General features: G+C 44.1%; 1 protein-coding gene across 1 annotated transcript in view; it reads right to left on the bottom strand.

The window, feature by feature from the left end:
• The window catches only part of pcmt (protein-L-isoaspartate (D-aspartate) O-methyltransferase), a 59,259-nt gene extending 53,168 nt beyond the window's left edge, over positions 1–6,091 (bottom strand). Inside the window, exon 1 of the mRNA XM_069932237.1 lies at positions 5,911–6,091. Within this exon, the coding sequence (XP_069788338.1) occupies positions 5,911–6,091 (181 nt within the window). The remainder of the gene's footprint in view (positions 1–5,910) is intronic.
• Between the last annotated feature and the right edge of the window lie 10,029 nt (positions 6,092–16,120).

The raw sequence follows: 16,120 nt of genomic DNA, 5'->3' as shown, positions 1-16,120 counted from the left end.
TATTTATAAACAATAGTGCAGAATTTGATAATTGTGATAATGTGCTCATTCTTCCCTGTTTGGATATCAACAAATAGTTTGGTTCTGGTATTTTATTGTACATATCTGTGATGTTTCTTTTATTTTGTTTGTTTTGTAACTCCATGTTGATTGAAAATCCTTAATTTTTTTTTAAATGACCTGTCTGAGGAAGTGGAATAGTAAGTGGGTTAGTACGTTTGCAGACAACAAAGGTTGGTAATGTGTATAGTCTGGGAGGATGCCAGAGGTGACAGCAGGACATGATAGGATGTAGAGCTGGGCTGAGAAGTGGCAGATGGAGTTTAACCCAGAGAAGTGTGAAGTGGTTCATTTTGGCAAGTCAAATTTGAAGGCAGAATACAATGTTAAAGGGAGGACTCTCAACAGTATGGACAGTGACCTTGTGATCCACATCAAGAGGACCCTCAAGCTGCTGCCCAAGTTGAAAGTGTTGTTAACAAGGCATATGGCGTGTTGGCCTTCATTAATTATTGAATCAAGTTCAAGAGCAACAAGATAATAAACAAGACCTTTGTTTGACCCCATTTTGAATACTGTGTTCTGTTCTGGTCACCTTTCTACAAGGATATGGATACAAAGGAGATGGTGCAGATGAGATTTAAAAGGATGCTGCCTAGATTGCAGAACATGCCTCATGAGGATAGGTTGAGTAAACTCGTCTTTACTCCCTGCAGCCACGGAGATTGAGGAGTGAACAGATGGAGGGGCACAAGAATGTAAGAGGCCTTGATCATGTGGATGACCACTGGCCTTTTTCAAGGGCTGAAATGGCGAACATGAGGAGGCACAGTTTTATCGTGCTTGGAAGTACAGGGGTGTGGAAATAAGTTTTTCCACTCAAGAGAATGGAGGGTGCATGGCATACAGAGCTGGGAATGATAGTAGAAGCAGGTACAACAGGATCTTTTAAAAGGCCATTAGATATGTACATGGAATTGAGGAAAATGAAGGCTTATGCAGTCCAAGTAGTTGTTAAGAGTCAGTACAATACTGTGGGCCAAAGGACTGTACTGACCTGAAGATTTGTTTATTTACTTTCGCACCTTCGCTCTGTTTGCTGCAACAGCAACCACCTCCCAGTGGCCATCAATTCCACACTGGCGTGTCTGTCCACAGACTCAAGAACTGTCCAACCGAGGCCACCCACAAATTGAATGAACACCACCTTCCATCTTGGCATCCTCCAACCAGTCAATATCAATATGGATCTCTAATTTCCATTAACCCTCTCCCACAGTCTCTTCCCCTCATCCCTCCCTTTCCCATGCTCTCCACCCCTTCCCTTCCTTTCTATTAGAGAGCTATCTTTCCAAGTCCTCTGCCCTCTCTCCATGTCACTTCTCAGCTTCTTCCTCTACTACCTGACCAACTGAATCCATCGATTACCTCTTACCTTTTTGCCTGTGTTCCTCCTCTTTCCCTAATCTTATTTAGACATCTGCCTGACTTTTGGCATAGCTGAAGAAGGGCTCAGCCCTGAAATATCAACTGCTTTTTACTTCCTGTGGATGCTGAGTTTCTCCAGCACTTTTGTGCAATCCACTAGCCTCCAGCATGTCCAGATTTTCAGGATTTTCCTGGAAAAGCACCAGCAGGAGGTTTCCACATCCATAGAAAACATTTCATTCAAATCCATAATATTGATACAAGAATCAGTCACTGTACTTTCAATGGGAAATAAACATCCAATCCAGACACGCTTAACAGCCTAGTTCAAATGTCCTTAGTGCAAACTTGAACTAAGGAGTTAACACAGGAACAGCAAACATCGAAGCAAGTCGTGTCAAGAGTAGTGACGATCAAGGATATCAGTTTTTAATTTAGACATGGATTGAATTTCAAAATACACCATGCATTTAATGCAAATAAGAACAAATGAACAAAATACATTTTCAGCAAGAAGTGCCATTTCACTCAATTTCCGCAGGCAAAATATGTCCCAGGACAAATAATTTGTAAAACTAAACCTAACCATCATTAAAAGCCCGTGAATTTTGAATCAAATTTCCAAATCTCAGCCCATCTTTCATCCGAATAAGACAAAAGTGCTTTGCTCAACCTTGTGGTATAGTTAATGCTAAGTAGATGAGTTTTTTTTTTAATCCTAAAACAGAGTTGAATAATTAATTTTGTAGTTAATGTGGCGAATGAATATATCCAGTCTGGCTGTGCAATAATGAAAAATATAATGAAGAGTTTAAAGTACAATGTGTATATGCACTGAAACACCTGACTTGCTGCAGCCAAACTAGTACGCTGTTCAAAAAAAATACTCAATAGTATGCATTTCATTACTGCACAGAAAGGGACAATAAATATTAAAGACAAATGGATATTAAATATTCAGTTACAGGTACCACAGTCATACAGCCATACTTTTTTTGGTACCAGAATAGATTATAGGCAATGTTCTCCTTGGACTAAGTGATGTTGAGGGTAAGATTGTTGTTGTGGTTCAAGGACCCATCATTGTCCCTTGGAATATTTTAAAATAAACCAATTTCAACCCAGATTTCAGTGGATCCTTGCTCATAATTTGTTTTTTTTCCCCCTCCCAAAGTGGTAAAAATCTAAAAAATATTGTGCCGCTGATAGACAGAAGATATCCAAAGGATGGGTAAAGACTTCAACTTTGAAACAGAATCAAAAATATTTTATATCAATAAAAAATATGCATTAAAATGCTGTGTGACATGTTCACAAAATGCTAGAATTAACCATTAGAAAAACCAGTTTCCTCTAATTCAATTATTACGACATCACTTTTGCATAATCCCATTTCCCATCAGTTTTATGTCGAGGAAGGTTGTACTCCCATTGCAACATTAGAATATTTAAACCACTATGTGGGTCAGCTAGACCCACTGCAACTAGGTCATAGTCTTGGAAAGCATTTTTATCTTTCACACTATTTAATCGGATCTTCGGATATGTCACGATTCTTGCCCAACTAACAAGGTTGAACACTCTGTCTACACTGACAATCCAATGATGTAGCAAGAGAGAGTTACACTGTCAGAGATGTCTTTTGAAGGAGAGGTTGAACCAAGATTTCTAACTGCCATTCCACTTGGGTCAAAAAGATCATCCACCACTAGTTTGAAAACAACAGGGGAGCACATGCCAGGATGTTGCTCAATTATACTGCTCGAACACCACCAAAAGATGGTCAAACTATTACCACAATACAGAGAATTCAATGTTTACAAAAATCTCTTATGTTTCTATATAGTACTCCACTGATTGCAAAGCACTGAGATTGAGATTAAGAAAAATATTATTTAAATGCTCAGCTTTCATTCAGAAGTCACTTCAGAACACATCTTTTAGCAAATCCCTGTTCTTCGCATTCCTTGGCTTCTGGGAAAAAAAGCAAATATCCTCCTGCAAAATATCACTGTGAAATAAAGCTGTTCATGTAGTTTTGGGACTTGATCAAATTTTCATCACAGTCAACATGAGTCTTTATAACTGAATTCAAAACTAGTCACCGACACATTCCTTCTCAGTACATTTTCACAATTTAGGATACTCCACAAGCCCTCATCAACTACTAATTCACAATCAAACATCTCATTCATTGAATGGGACGTCCAATGTTACGAGCCCAGAGGACCCTAAAACCCAGCAATGATAGAAATTCACCAAGACAAATGGTTAATTAAACAAAAGTTGCTTTTAATTTTCTTTAAACATAGAAACAGGATCAAGCTTTAACATATTACTATTAACTTAATCCAATTTAACCCCTTTCTAATTCTAAGCACACATATAATGTGTATATATTCAGAAAGGTTCTTTGCTTCTCGAAGTTCACCAGCATGAGGCAATTCTGATACTGTGCACAGAATTAATATTTATGAATTTTCACCAGGCTCTGGTGCTTAAAGATAAATGGTTACCACTCAGGAAGGTTCTTGTTGATTTCAGAGAGAGTTTTTGCTCATTGGACACAAACTAATTTCATCCATCAGTCACATCAGTGTCCTGCCGAAGAAACTTGCCCCATCGTGGGTTTTCCATGTGATAACCTCTTCTTCCAGGTCACCACAGAGTTCCTCTTGTTTCCCTTATTTCAGGAGAAACACTCAAGCCAGCCATTTCCTCTTGTCAGGACTACAAGAATTTTCAACAGGCTGAAATCTGAACTCAAATCAGTTTTCAAAATGGTGTTTCAACAAACCTGCCAGCTTGCAGCCTCAAAAGCCACTGTAGAACTGACTTCTCTCTCTGCTTGTAAAAACCAGAACCCCTTCCAAGGCTCCAAACCTAATCCTTGAAAGATCTTTGTCAGCACTTGAGCCCAGACTTTTCCATTTGCACCTGCTTTTGAAATTCTTTCCAAAGCAGTTCCCTTGTCTTTACAAAAATCACTGGTGCCTGAAAGTCTAGGTTCAGCAAAGCTCTTGCATTTTAAATGAGATGCATTTTGTTACTCTGAAGTGACTTACTCTGAACCCCCACAATCTCTCCCTTTTAAAGAGACATTTATATACAATACAAAATATAAAACAACCCTTTAGCAAAAGAAATCAACCTGCCAGAGAAACTCAGCTAGCTGAGCATCATCAGTGGGAGAAAAACATCAAAGGCCACCAGCTGGAAACATCGACCACTTTTTTTTCACCTCTAAGGTTGTTCAACTACAAGTTCCTCCAGCAGATTTTTTTGTTCCAAATTCAAGCATCTGCAGTCACACGTGTCCCTTGCAGACTCTTTCGCTCCTTCACCTTTTCCACCATGGCTGATTTTGTTTTATCCAAATACCACTTCCCATATTAATTCTCTATAACGATCAATATCTGCAAATCAAGCACAAGCTTCTATTTGTATGAACATAAACCAAGATCATGAAAAATATTCACCTTTATTGTGCAGGAAAAAAATCCAGAATTGATAACATAATTATGAATGGATGAATAAGGGCCCAGCTAAAGCTCAAGGTGCCCAAGTTTAAATCCAATTATAACAGATCAGGAATTAATTTGGTTCTGAAAGCTTGCATCAGTAGTGGTACCCACGCCAGATATGGTTAGTGCTTCATGTCTGTATGCCTGGAATGGATTACGCAGTTGTGGGTGGCTGACAAGTGCAAAGGAGAATCGTTATCACCTACTAGGGAACAGAGGGAGTTGAGGTTGCGCTGACACGACAGTCACCAACAGATTCTGGACTCGTCTCGTCTCACTGCACCACGAGTTCACAAGACATCACTAAAAAAAGAACGACCACGTCGCAGTCCACCGCGTCAACCCCACAGCTCGGCCATGAGCGTGATCCAATTGTGAAGATCTTGGAATTAAATCAGGAGGCCGCCCCGCCCGACCTCGGGGTGTTTCCAGCAGCCTGCAGATGGTGAACTGCCCATTTCTGTCCACGGACTTCGCTGGAGAGAGCCAATTTTGGCGACAGCTGCTCCGGCCGCGGTATCCAACCGGGCTGGAGAAACCCGGCCGGTGCCGCCAAGCCCAGAGGCGAACGTTTCAGGGCTGGGTTCTTCGTCAGGTATGAAGCGAAGTCCTCTGGGTGCGGCGGGACCGGTTGGGTTTCTCCAGAACGTCTGCGTCGTTCTCTCGACCCCCCGCTGCTCCCGTCACACCGACTCTGCCCCAACCCAATCTCGAAAGGCGACCCGGGCCCCCAAAGGCCAATCAGAGACTGGGTGTGGTGGCATAGCTTCCCCTCAGCAGCCCAATCCCCGGCGGGTAAGGAAACGCCGCCACACCCCTTTCTACCGGGCAGGCGGCAGAACCCTTTTCGACCCAGGTTTGGGCTGCCACCACAGCCGGCCTCTGACCATGCACCCCGGGGTTCAGGAAAGGAAGAGGCGGTGTCCTGCCCTGCCCTGCCCCACCCGCCAGCACTCACTGCGCAAATTGTTGACGAGCTCCGCTTGGCTGTCTCCGCCACACTTCCAGGCCATGCTTTGACACAGTGCACGCAGCAGGTACAGGGCCGCCGTCAGGACCACGCCTGCGCAGACCGCTCGACCCACAATGCTTATCACTTCCACCGCTGATTCACCCGCGACGTCACCGTCTGCCTCCATGACGCCCCCTCTGCAGCATGGCCCCGCCTCGAGGAGCGGCAATGCAGGCAGCAGTGGCAATGCAGGCAGCAGTGGCAATGCAGGCAGCAGTGGCAATGCAGGCAGCAGTGGCAATGCAGGCAGCAGTGGCAATGCAGGCAGCAGTGGCAATGCAGGCAGCAGTGGCAATGCAGGCAGCAGTGGCAATGCAGGCAGCAGTGGCAATGCAGGCAGCAGTGGCAATGCAGGCAGCAGTGGCAATGCAGGCAGCAGTGGCAATGCAGGCAGCAGTGGCAATGCAGGCAGCAGTGGCAATGCAGGCAGCAGTGGCAATGCAGGCAGCAGTGGCAATGCAGGCAGCAGTGGCAATGCAGGCAGCAGTGGCAATGCAGGCAGCAGTGGCAATGCAGGCAGCAGTGGCAATGCAGGCAGCAGTGGCAATGCAGGCAGCAGTGGCAATGCAGGCAGCAGTGGCAATGCAGGCAGCAGTGGCAATGCAGGCAGCAGTGGCAATGCAGGCAGCAGTGGCAATGCAGGCAGCAGTGGCAATGCAGGCAGCAGTGGCAATGCAGGCAGCAGTGGCAATGCAGGCAGCAGTGGCAATGCAGGCAGCAGTGGCAATGCAGGCAGCAGTGGCAATGCAGGCAGCAGTGGCAATGCAGGCAGCAGTGGCAATGCAGGCAGCAGTGGCAATGCAGGCAGCAGTGGCAATGCAGGCAGCAGTGGCAATGCAGGCAGCAGTGGCAATGCAGGCAGCAGTGGCAATGCAGGCAGCAGTGGCAATGCAGGCAGCAGTGGCAATGCAGGCAGCAGTGGCAATGCAGGCAGCAGTGGCAATGCAGGCAGCAGTGGCAATGCAGGCAGCAGTGGCAATGCAGGCAGCAGTGGCAATGCAGGCAGCAGTGGCAATGCAGGCAGCAGTGGCAATGCAGGCAGCAGTGGCAATGCAGGCAGCAGTGGCAATGCAGGCAGCAGTGGCAATGCAGGCAGCAGTGGCAATGCAGGCAGCAGTGGCAATGCAGGCAGCAGTGGCAATGCAGGCAGCAGTGGCAATGCAGGCAGCAGTGGCAATGCAGGCAGCAGTGGCAATGCAGGCAGCAGTGGCAATGCAGGCAGCAGTGGCAATGCAGGCAGCAGTGGCAATGCAGGCAGCAGTGGCAATGCAGGCAGCAGTGGCAATGCAGGCAGCAGTGGCAATGCAGGCAGCAGTGGCAATGCAGGCAGCAGTGGCAATGCAGGCAGCAGTGGCAATGCAGGCAGCAGTGGCAATGCAGGCAGCAGTGGCAATGCAGGCAGCAGTGGCAATGCAGGCAGCAGTGGCAATGCAGGCAGCAGTGGCAATGCAGGCAGCAGTGGCAATGCAGGCAGCAGTGGCAATGCAGGCAGCAGTGGCAATGCAGGCAGCAGTGGCAATGCAGGCAGCAGTGGCAATGCAGGCAGCAGTGGCAATGCAGGCAGCAGTGGCAATGCAGGCAGCAGTGGCAATGCAGGCAGCAGTGGCAATGCAGGCAGCAGTGGCAATGCAGGCAGCAGTGGCAATGCAGGCAGCAGTGGCAATGCAGGCAGCAGTGGCAATGCAGGCAGCAGTGGCAATGCAGGCAGCAGTGGCAATGCAGGCAGCAGTGGCAATGCAGGCAGCAGTGGCAATGCAGGCAGCAGTGGCAATGCAGGCAGCAGTGGCAATGCAGGCAGCAGTGGCAATGCAGGCAGCAGTGGCAATGCAGGCAGCAGTGGCAATGCAGGCAGCAGTGGCAATGCAGGCAGCAGTGGCAATGCAGGCAGCAGTGGCAATGCAGGCAGCAGTGGCAATGCAGGCAGCAGTGGCAATGCAGGCAGCAGTGGCAATGCAGGCAGCAGTGGCAATGCAGGCAGCAGTGGCAATGCAGGCAGCAGTGGCAATGCAGGCAGCAGTGGCAATGCAGGCAGCAGTGGCAATGCAGGCAGCAGTGGCAATGCAGGCAGCAGTGGCAATGCAGGCAGCAGTGGCAATGCAGGCAGCAGTGGCAATGCAGGCAGCAGTGGCAATGCAGGCAGCAGTGGCAATGCAGGCAGCAGTGGCAATGCAGGCAGCAGTGGCAATGCAGGCAGCAGTGGCAATGCAGGCAGCAGTGGCAATGCAGGCAGCAGTGGCAATGCAGGCAGCAGTGGCAATGCAGGCAGCAGTGGCAATGCAGGCAGCAGTGGCAATGCAGGCAGCAGTGGCAATGCAGGCAGCAGTGGCAATGCAGGCAGCAGGCTTTATTTCTCGCCGCGTGGCGCTGTCACATTGGCGTTGCACGTTGCCCAAGGGACTCCGCAGGGGCTTCGGGAAAGGGTAAGCTGCGTGGTGTGTGGGCTTTGCGGACGTCAGAGTGGGCGAGGTCCGGAGATGTGCTCCGCATGGGGGCACGCCCTGCTGTTCACCAAGGGCGCTGCATTCAGAGAGCGACTGCGCCCCCTCCTGGTCAATTCTCAGCTTTTCTCCTGCCATCATTCACTATTTATTTAACATAATATTGATTTATTTTCATACATGTACAGTTGGATGTGTTTGTAATGTTTTGCACTGAGGGCTGGAGAACACTGTTTTGTCAGGTTCTACTTGTACATTTGGATGACATATAAACTTGAGGAGCCTGTTCTCCTCCATTGCCCCTTCTCTCCTCACCCCACCTTTTTATTCAGGCGCCTGCCTGCTTTCTGCTCATACTATGACAAAGGGCTCAGGCCTGACACCCTGGTTATATGAAGGTTCGCTCAGAGTGGGTGGAGAAGGATGCAAGGGTCCTTGTCACAATACATCCCCAGCAACAGCGTGACAAAGGACTCGCCATTCCTGGGGACGCAGACAGCGACACACATCTAGAACTGCTGGAAGACATCCTTTGGTCTGCCTGAAACCGTCAGTCTTTCAGCAAACAGAGATGTCAGTGCAGAAATGCTGCCAATTGGCTCATTCCATGCCGCCAACTGACTCGTTCCACACCGAGTCTTGGTGCGGCCAACATGAGGGCACTGTGGGGAAGAACCACAGTCGAGAGTCCTTCCATTTTTGGGCATTGAGGATCTAAGATTGAGGGAAAGCCCATTAAACAACAGAGGGGAGAGTAATGGCAAGTTACCACAGTGTTGGCAATGGTGTTAAATGTAACAATCTACAGTATAGTGATGGTAATGGATGGATATGACACTGTGTAAAGAGACTTTGAATGGTTTTCTTGTAAATAATTTATTGTAAATAAAGTCTATATTTGATATATATATAAAATATACACACACATACATACACACACATACGTACAGGAGGTGAGCAAGTAAGCCTGATGTCCTGCTCATCCAGGGAAAGTGTGTGCGTACTATATCGCCTCTTCTTTCTCGGTGTGGGGATCACCATCTGGCTTGCCAGGCAAGAGGTCACTGCAAATGGCCTCTCCCACATTACTGTGTCCATAGCAGCATCTTCTCATCAGTGTTCCCCATTTTCACTGAGTTTGCTACATCATGTCCAGCGGTATAACTGGATGGGTGGGCGGGGCTCATTAGACTCGGTTGACAGTCAGCCTAAGAGAAGGAAAACTGATTTCAAACCTGGGCAGGGGGGGCTCGTTAGCCTCGTCAGGCCATCCATCTAGGAGAAGGACTCCAATGTTACACGTATGACCCAAGGACCTGGCTGTCACTGTCCTAGCATGTTAGGCCATGGCAGATAAACCTCGGGTGCAAAGGGTGGGGCCAGTAATGCATACACTGCACTGCACTCCACCTAAAAAATCCATTATACAGGCCTCGATCTTCATTCGCAAAGCCAAGCCATGAATATGTAGAGCTATTTATATGTATACACACACACACACTCAGATTATACACGTTTATATACAATGAGTTCCGTTCTGACCGACCGGTCATATCTCGAAAAAGACATCAGTCAGATGAAATGGCATGTAGAAGTCGTAAATCAAGTCAATTTCAATTCCAAATCAAGAGTCTTCCTCGGTTTCTTACCAGATCTATCAACAGAGGATGGATTTTTCCTCTTGCTCACCATCTTCTTTGACGAGCTTACTTTTCTTACCCAATGGCAACTGAGCGACAGTGACTATCGTACACACACAGCCATTTTTGGTATCCCGTCGTGTTCCGCTACTTTATACATGCCTCTGAATCGCCTATACTGACACCCATCCAGCATCGCAGCATTTTCATTCAGAGTGTCAGCAGCTCAATGGCTGTCATCCCTCCCATAATCCCCCAAGCAGCTGAAGCCACTGTACCAGCTCCAACACAGAGGAACAAAGAAGGGGGCCGTTCTCCTGACACTGGTGTGGCAGAGAGAGAGAGAAAGAGAGACAACAGCTCAACTCAGGCAGGTGAGGGGGAAAGATGCAGCCCGACTCGGGCAGGCGAGTTGGGTAGAGATGGCAGCGTGACTCGGGGGGGTGGGGTGGATATGGCAGTGCAACTCAGGCAGGTTTAAAGGGACGAAAATCAAAATGATTTTGAAATCCGCAAGATTCCAAACAATAGCAGGTGTCTGGACCTGACGATCCCGGATAAAAGGTTAGGGGTGTGTGTGCACGCGCGTGTGATAAAGATGCTGTGGGACCTGCTCAATTTCTCCAGCACTTTTGTGCATTTGGCACTTTATGAGTTCCATGCACTGTGATCAATGCTGCCAATCTCACCCTGCGTTGTTCTATATGTCACTAATTTTTAACCAATGGACTGGACTGCTCATAATTTTGGGTGCCTGCCTCTCCCTGCATTCCTCCATGGGTGTATTGAGACACAAAAGGCAAAATACTGCAGATGCTGAGAAATTAAATAAAAATAGAGAATGTTGGGAACTCTCAGCAGGTCAGGTGACATCTGGAGTCAGAGAATAGGTTTGTCATGGTGGTGTACTTATGTGGGCCTTGAGTAGAGCTGGTCGCCACTGGTGGCGCATACAGGATGAGCCACGAGAGATATAATGTGCATGCGCGGGCCGGAACAGTGTAGTAGATCATGCGCATGCACGGGACTCAAAAGGATGAGAGTAAGGAGTGTCGTGGTCATCTGCGGGCTTAGGGCAAATGGGCAAGGCAAGAGAGTGATTTCTGAGAAGGTTATTAATTAAATAATCAAACGTTGACACCATTTTACCCTGAAGAAAGAGTGCATGTATTCTTTTAATTGTTTGCATAGTGTCCATCTTGCAGTCACAACAGGTTCCAGCTCAATTATCTTTCTGAGGAAGCATTAATTCCATCATTCTCTCTGCAGGTGCTTCCTGACCAGCTGAACATTTGTGTAATTTTTCTTTGTGCTCATAAGCCACTGCTTTCCTTGCATCCTGTAGACTGAGGCAGAGATGCAGAAAACTGGGCCAAAGGCAGATGTTGTAACAACCCAGCTTTGAAATATTTGCTGTCAAACTAACAACAAAGTGTTTCCAGTGCCCCTGCTTCAAAGTTTATTAAAGGTAAAGGATAAAGGTTTCATTATTGTCACATAATACTTCATTTAGAATGTAACATACATGAAATTATTTAACTTTTGTCTACACAAAGCAGTCACCACTTTGTCCAGTGCTCCTCAAAGAAATCTACAGCACCTGGTGTTCCAGAGCAGTCTCCACTTCAAGTACTGATTAGTCCTGAGCCGCTTAGCTTCTGAGATCAGACAATTTCAGGCATATTCAGGCTGTAGGGTGCTGTAGTACGTCTGGCCTGCTATGTTATTGCACATGGAGGGTAATATTCCTCATTGCTGTCCAATCTCAAGTGGTCCACTGGATGCCAACCCTGGGATACTCTATACCATCCCAATTAGTCCTATGGGATGCCTGCCCTGGGATACCCTGTCCAATCCCGTGGTCCAGCTTTTCAGTAGTATTCCTTCAGGTGTGTGTGTGTGTGTTTCCAGAAAATATATACAGTACATCCCAGCATCTGATTTCTGCTGATCAAACGGAGATATGTCAAGCTTGTGCCTGGGACAGAAAATTCTGTGGAAGCTCACCCTGCCTATTTGGGTTCTATGAGTAGTCCACTAGTACAGCTCAAGGCAGCCACAGCTGGCTTCAACATTGGAACATTGTCCCAGCTGAAAACAGAAGCTTGTGTCGGAGAACAGGAGAAAAGTCTTAGTATTGGCAGAATACATACAAAGAATATAATCAGAACAAGATGTTATCTCCATTCAGTCTGCTCGAAGTTCAATACATATTCATTGCTTAAACATTGCACCAGCAGAATGTTTGAGAGGCTGTGATCTTCCCGATTAACATCAGATTATCAGTTGCAGCCTTGTACCTGGAGAATCATTTCAATGCTGGCGAAGGTCCAGCAGCTAATATCAATGTCATGAGACTTTTTGGAGTTTTGCTCCAAGCAAGTAATATTCATCTGCAATGAACACTGAGACAAGAGATGAAAATCCAAAAAAATGAATGTCTGCCAGAAGGTCTTCAACCTGAAACATTAATTCTGAACGTCTCATCAGAGATGTCATCTGACCTGCTGAATATTCTGTGTTTTTATATGCATCAAAATTTATCATAGTCATTGCAAGTGGTTAATTAGATTTGCTTTTGGATTTTTAATTTTGTTATGAGCCCAGAGGACCCCAAAACCCAGCAGCAATAGAAATTCACCAAGACAAATGGTTACTTATACAAAAGTTGCTTTTAATTATCTTTAAACATGAAAAACAGGAGGAGGAGTCACATGATGGAGTAGTGGCCGGTCAGGGAATTCCAGCCCTCTCCCGAAAAGTTTTAAAAAAACGCACAAAACACAAAGGTACAAGATTAAAATTTAAAACAAAGTAAAAATAAAGGTGAGAAGAAAATGGCAGCGAAGAGAGAAAAGTCGAAAACAACGGGAAGAAGAGAAGAAGAAAGAACGTCGGAAGAAGAAGGTGAAGGCCTTACCTGTCCGAGGAGGCCCGCCGCGGAGAGAGAGGCCCGCTCCCTCAGGTCAGTGGAAGTCCCGGTCTCGGGACTACAAAAATGGCTCGCAGAGCCAAGTAAAAGTGCGCAACCGCGCATGAAAAAAAACACACTGACGGGAGGGGGGAGCAGCTGCGGAGTCGATCTCCGCAGCTGAGAGAGACACCTGCAACACAGCAGCAGGTGCAGAACACAGACAATAACGACAACAAGAAAGAAGAGGGTAAAAAGAAAACAAGGAAACAACAGATGGTCAATCCAGAGGAAGAAGAAGAAGAAGAACAGAAAGAAGTGGAAGAAGAAGAGAAAAGCAAGACAATGGATGTATCTTTTTTTAAAGAATATATGGAATCAGTGAAAGAATGGCAATTACAAGAATTTAATGAGATAAAAAGAAGAATTAAGAATGCAGAAGAAAAAATGAATAAAATAGAAATGGTCATATCAGAGATAGGATAAAGAGTGGAAAATATAGAAGAACGAGAAATAATGGTAGAAATGGAAGTAGAGGACTTAAAAGAGATATTAGAAGAATCTAATAAAAAAGTTAAAGAGGCACAGGAGCTGTTAGCTCAGAAAATAGATATAATGGAAAACTATAATAGAAGAAATAATATAAAGATAGTGGGCCTTAAGGAAGATGAAGAAGGCAAGAATATGAGAGAATTTATAAAAGATTGGATACCCAGGGTCCTAGGAAGACCAGAATTACAGGAAGAAATGGAAATAGAGAGGGCACATAGAACATTAGCCCCGAAACCACAACCACAGCAAAAACCAAGATCCATTTTAGTAAAATTCTTAAGATATACAACAAGAGAAAATATATTGGAGAAAGCAATGAAGAAAATAAGAGAAGACAAAAAGCCACTGGAATACAAAGGTCAAAAAAATTTTTTCTATCCAGACATAAGTTTTGAACTCCTGAAGAAGAGGAAGGAGTTCAATACAGCAAAAACGATCTTATGGAAAAAAGGATATAAATTTATGTTAAAGTACCCAGCGGTACTTAAAATAGTTATTCCAGGGCAACAAAACAGACTATTCTCGGATCCAGAGGAAGCACGAAAATTTGCAGAACAACTACAAAACAAGCAGAGAGATGAAGACATGTAATGAGAGTAATAATGACCACGAACTATATGTATGTGTGTATATGGGTATATGTGTGTGTATATATATATATATATATATATAGCTGTGTATGTATGTGTGTGTATACATGAATGTATCCGTATTTAGAGGAAAATATATAGAGTATAGATAAGAATTAATAAGGGAGGGAAAAGGAATAGAGGGAATAAGGAGGGAATTAAAAGAGTGACCTTTGTTACATATGAAAATTGAAATCTTTTCCGGGGGGGACTGGGTAGGGAGGAGTTACGGTCACTGCAAAATCAGTTGACGTTTGTGAGTGAATTCGCAAATCCAAATGGAGAGGGGAGATGTGGTTGCCCGACAAGGGATAAAGGGCAACTCGGGAGGGGAGAGTGGGGTTAAAGAAGTTTTAAATAGGAGAATAAGGAAAATGTTTGATGTTTTAGAAATGTTGTCTTATAAAATGTTCAAAACAAGAAAGCAGAAATGGATAAGAAGGAAAGGTGATGATGGAGAAACGAAGATAAACAAAGTATGAAATGGCTACGTTGAACTATATGACTTTAAATATTAACGGAATACATAACCAAATCAAAAGGAAGAAACTGCTAAATTTACTGAAAAAAGAAAAAATTGATATAGCATTTGTGCAAGAAATACATTTAACTGAATTGGAGCATAAAAAATTAAAGAAAGATTGGGTAGGACATGTAACAGCAGCGTTGTATAATTCAAAAGCAAGAGGAGTAGCTATATTAATTAGTAAAAATATGCCAATTAAAATAGAAGAGTAAATAATAGATCCAGCAGGGAGATATATAATGATAAAATGTCAGATATATTCGGAGTTTTGGAATCTACTCAATGTATATTCACCTAACGAAGAAGATCAAAAGTTTATGCAAGATATTCTTTGAAGATAGCAGATATGCAAGGGAACATATTAATAGGAGGTGATTTCAACCTTAATTTGGATTCAAATATGGACAAAACTGGGAAAAAAATGAACAGAAAGAACAAAGTAACCAAATTTATAATTAAATCGATGCAAGAAATGCAACTTTTGGATATATGGAGGAAACAACACCCAAAGGAAAAGGAATATTCATACTATTCGGGAAGACATAAAACATACTCAAGAATAGACCATTTTTTGTTATCAGCTCGTATGCAAGATAGAGTAAGAAAAACAGAATATAAAGCTAGAATATTATTGGACCATTCACCCTTGCTTGATATTGACAATAGAGTTAGAGGACATCCCTCCAAGAATGTATAGATGGAGATTAAACTCCATGCTACTTAAAAGGCAGGATTTTAGAGAATTAATTGAAAGACAAATTAAAATGTATTTTGAAATAAATACGGAATCAGTGAAAAATAAGTTTATACTATGGGATGCAATGAAAGCGTTCATTAGAGGGCAAATAATAAGTTATGTAACCAAGATGATGAAGGACTATAATCAGGAAACAGAGCAGTTGGAAAAGGAAATAGTAAATATAGAAAAAGAATTAGCAATGAAGGAAGATAGAACTAAAAGAAGAGAATTGGCAGACAAAAAAATAAAATATGAAACACTACAAACATATAAGGTGGAGAAGAACATAATGAAGACAAAACAGAAATATTATGAACTAGGGGGAAAAAACGCACAAAATTCTAGCATGGCAGCTTAAGAGAGAACAAGCTAAGAAAATGGAATTGGCATCAAGGAAAAAAGACAAACATATCACATATAATCCAACGGAGATCAATGAAAACTTTAGAAAATTCTATAAACAATTATACCAAACTGAAAACGAAGGGAATGAAGGCAAAATAGATGAATTTTTAACTAAAATTGAACTACCAAAATTACAAATAGAGGAACAAAATAAATTAACAGAACCGTTTGAAATAGTAGAAATACAAGAGATAATAAAAAAATTACCAAATAATAAGACACCAGGAGAGGATGGATTCCCAATAGAATTCTATAAAACATTTAAAGATTTATTAATTCCTCCCCTCCTGGAAGTAATCAACCAGATTGACAAAAC

Source organism: Narcine bancroftii, chromosome 4 (assembly GCF_036971445.1).
Source record: "Narcine bancroftii isolate sNarBan1 chromosome 4, sNarBan1.hap1, whole genome shotgun sequence".
In the NCBI taxonomy this organism is placed as follows: domain Eukaryota; kingdom Metazoa; phylum Chordata; class Chondrichthyes; order Torpediniformes; family Narcinidae; genus Narcine; species Narcine bancroftii.
Note: the sequence above shows the minus strand (reverse complement) of the source record. Positions and strands in the feature narration are given on the sequence as shown.